Genomic DNA, 1,466 nt, shown 5'->3' with positions numbered 1-1,466 from the left:
GAGTATCTTGTTTTTTTTTTTCTGCTGGGATGTTGTATCCCTCTCAGTCCGAGTTGAGCCCAACAGGCAGGGTCAGAGCAAATATGATCTAAATTGTGTTGATGAGGGCGATAAAAAAATACACCTAGTGTGACCTAGGTTTAAATTTTAAAAAAATTAACTTAAAAAAACCCAACCCTCTAGTCAAATCCAGACCAGTCCCCTGCAACTGAGCACAGGTCGCAAACTCAGAATTACAAAGTTCTAGATCTATCTGTCTGCTCAGTACCTAGTTTGGAGACATTTGACATGAAAATTTTGAGTGTCCCAAAACGTCAAGCTTTTTCGAATGCAATTTTTTTACTTTCTTAATAACGCCTCCAGATAATCTTATGATTTTGATAGAGCAGATAGAACATTTGGTTTCTGACCTAATGGTCTTAGTAACTCAAAACGGTAAAAACTGTCAGATGGAACTTCGTAATTCTAAGTGTACGGTGGCGAGAGTTGACAAGCCCGCCCGCCCACGACCGTGACCGATGACCGACCTGGACTTTCAGCGGGCTCTTGAGCGGCTTCGACCGGAAGAAAACTGCCGACTCATCCCACTCGGGGTTGGTGCTGTTCTTGCAGACTCTGGTGGTGACTTTCTCGCCCTCACACGAGATGATGCAGTACGGGTCCGCACCTGGGAACAGACAAACAAACAAACAAACAATGAAGTACGCACTTGACGTCGTGCCACCGATTCTGCCTTGCTAGAAGTTCGAAATCTCAAGAAGTTATATAACACAGTCCGCGCCGGCTTTAAGCACGCCGGCATAAAGCAAGCTAAATGGCTCTTACCTCATTTTTGCTATGTAAATCACACGTCTTTAAGCACGGTAACTTCGGCTTCAGGCACGTTTCATTTGCAAGATAGTCAATACTTTCATGATGACCCATCGAAGTTCGAACACAGTCTACACCGCAGCAGTGAGTGTGTTAGAGAAACACAAAGAACGCAAGTGATAGAGACACATACTCACATGCGCGGAGAGGAAAGCAGAGAGATGCACACAGCAACACGAGTGGACATAAGATCTAGCCTTTGGCAAAGCTACACAAAGACAAAAATTACAAAAAGAGTCAGGGAGATGAGAAAAGGAGGCTGGCTGCGGTTTCACCTTTGCCCCTCACTATCCAATAATGTATCACGTCCGAGGTGGGATGAAGGTGGTGGTATGAATGCGGCACAGCGGGCAGTGGTACGCACAGGCAGTGTGTAGGCCTAGTGTGCTGTATCGTGACTGGCCATCTTAATTAAGTTTTCCTTTCTCATTCGACCACAAAATGAAAGAAACAAGCAAAAACTACCCTGGCGGGTAAAAACGACAGCACACACTTTTGCGCGACCACTTACGAACAAAGGGTAATAACTTACGAAATTTTCAACATTAAAAATCTCTGGATTATGACAATGCCTACTTCACACTCAAGCACGCTTC

The 1,466-nt window shown here is 44.7% G+C and overlaps 1 protein-coding gene across 1 annotated transcript in view; it reads right to left on the bottom strand.

Annotated features, from left to right (window-relative positions):
* Positions 1–1,466, bottom strand: part of LOC101845430 (calpain-5) — a gene marked incomplete in the record, with an annotated part of 12,962 nt that overhangs the window by 4,519 nt on the left and 6,977 nt on the right. Inside the window, 1 exon segment of the mRNA XM_035972611.1 lies at positions 528–667. Within this exon segment, the coding sequence (XP_035828504.1) occupies positions 528–667 (140 nt within the window).

This window comes from Aplysia californica, unplaced genomic scaffold (genome assembly GCF_000002075.1).
Source record: "Aplysia californica isolate F4 #8 unplaced genomic scaffold, AplCal3.0 scaffold00757, whole genome shotgun sequence".
NCBI classification, from domain to species: domain Eukaryota; kingdom Metazoa; phylum Mollusca; class Gastropoda; order Aplysiida; family Aplysiidae; genus Aplysia; species Aplysia californica.
This window is presented reverse-complemented; position numbering and strand designations above follow the sequence as displayed.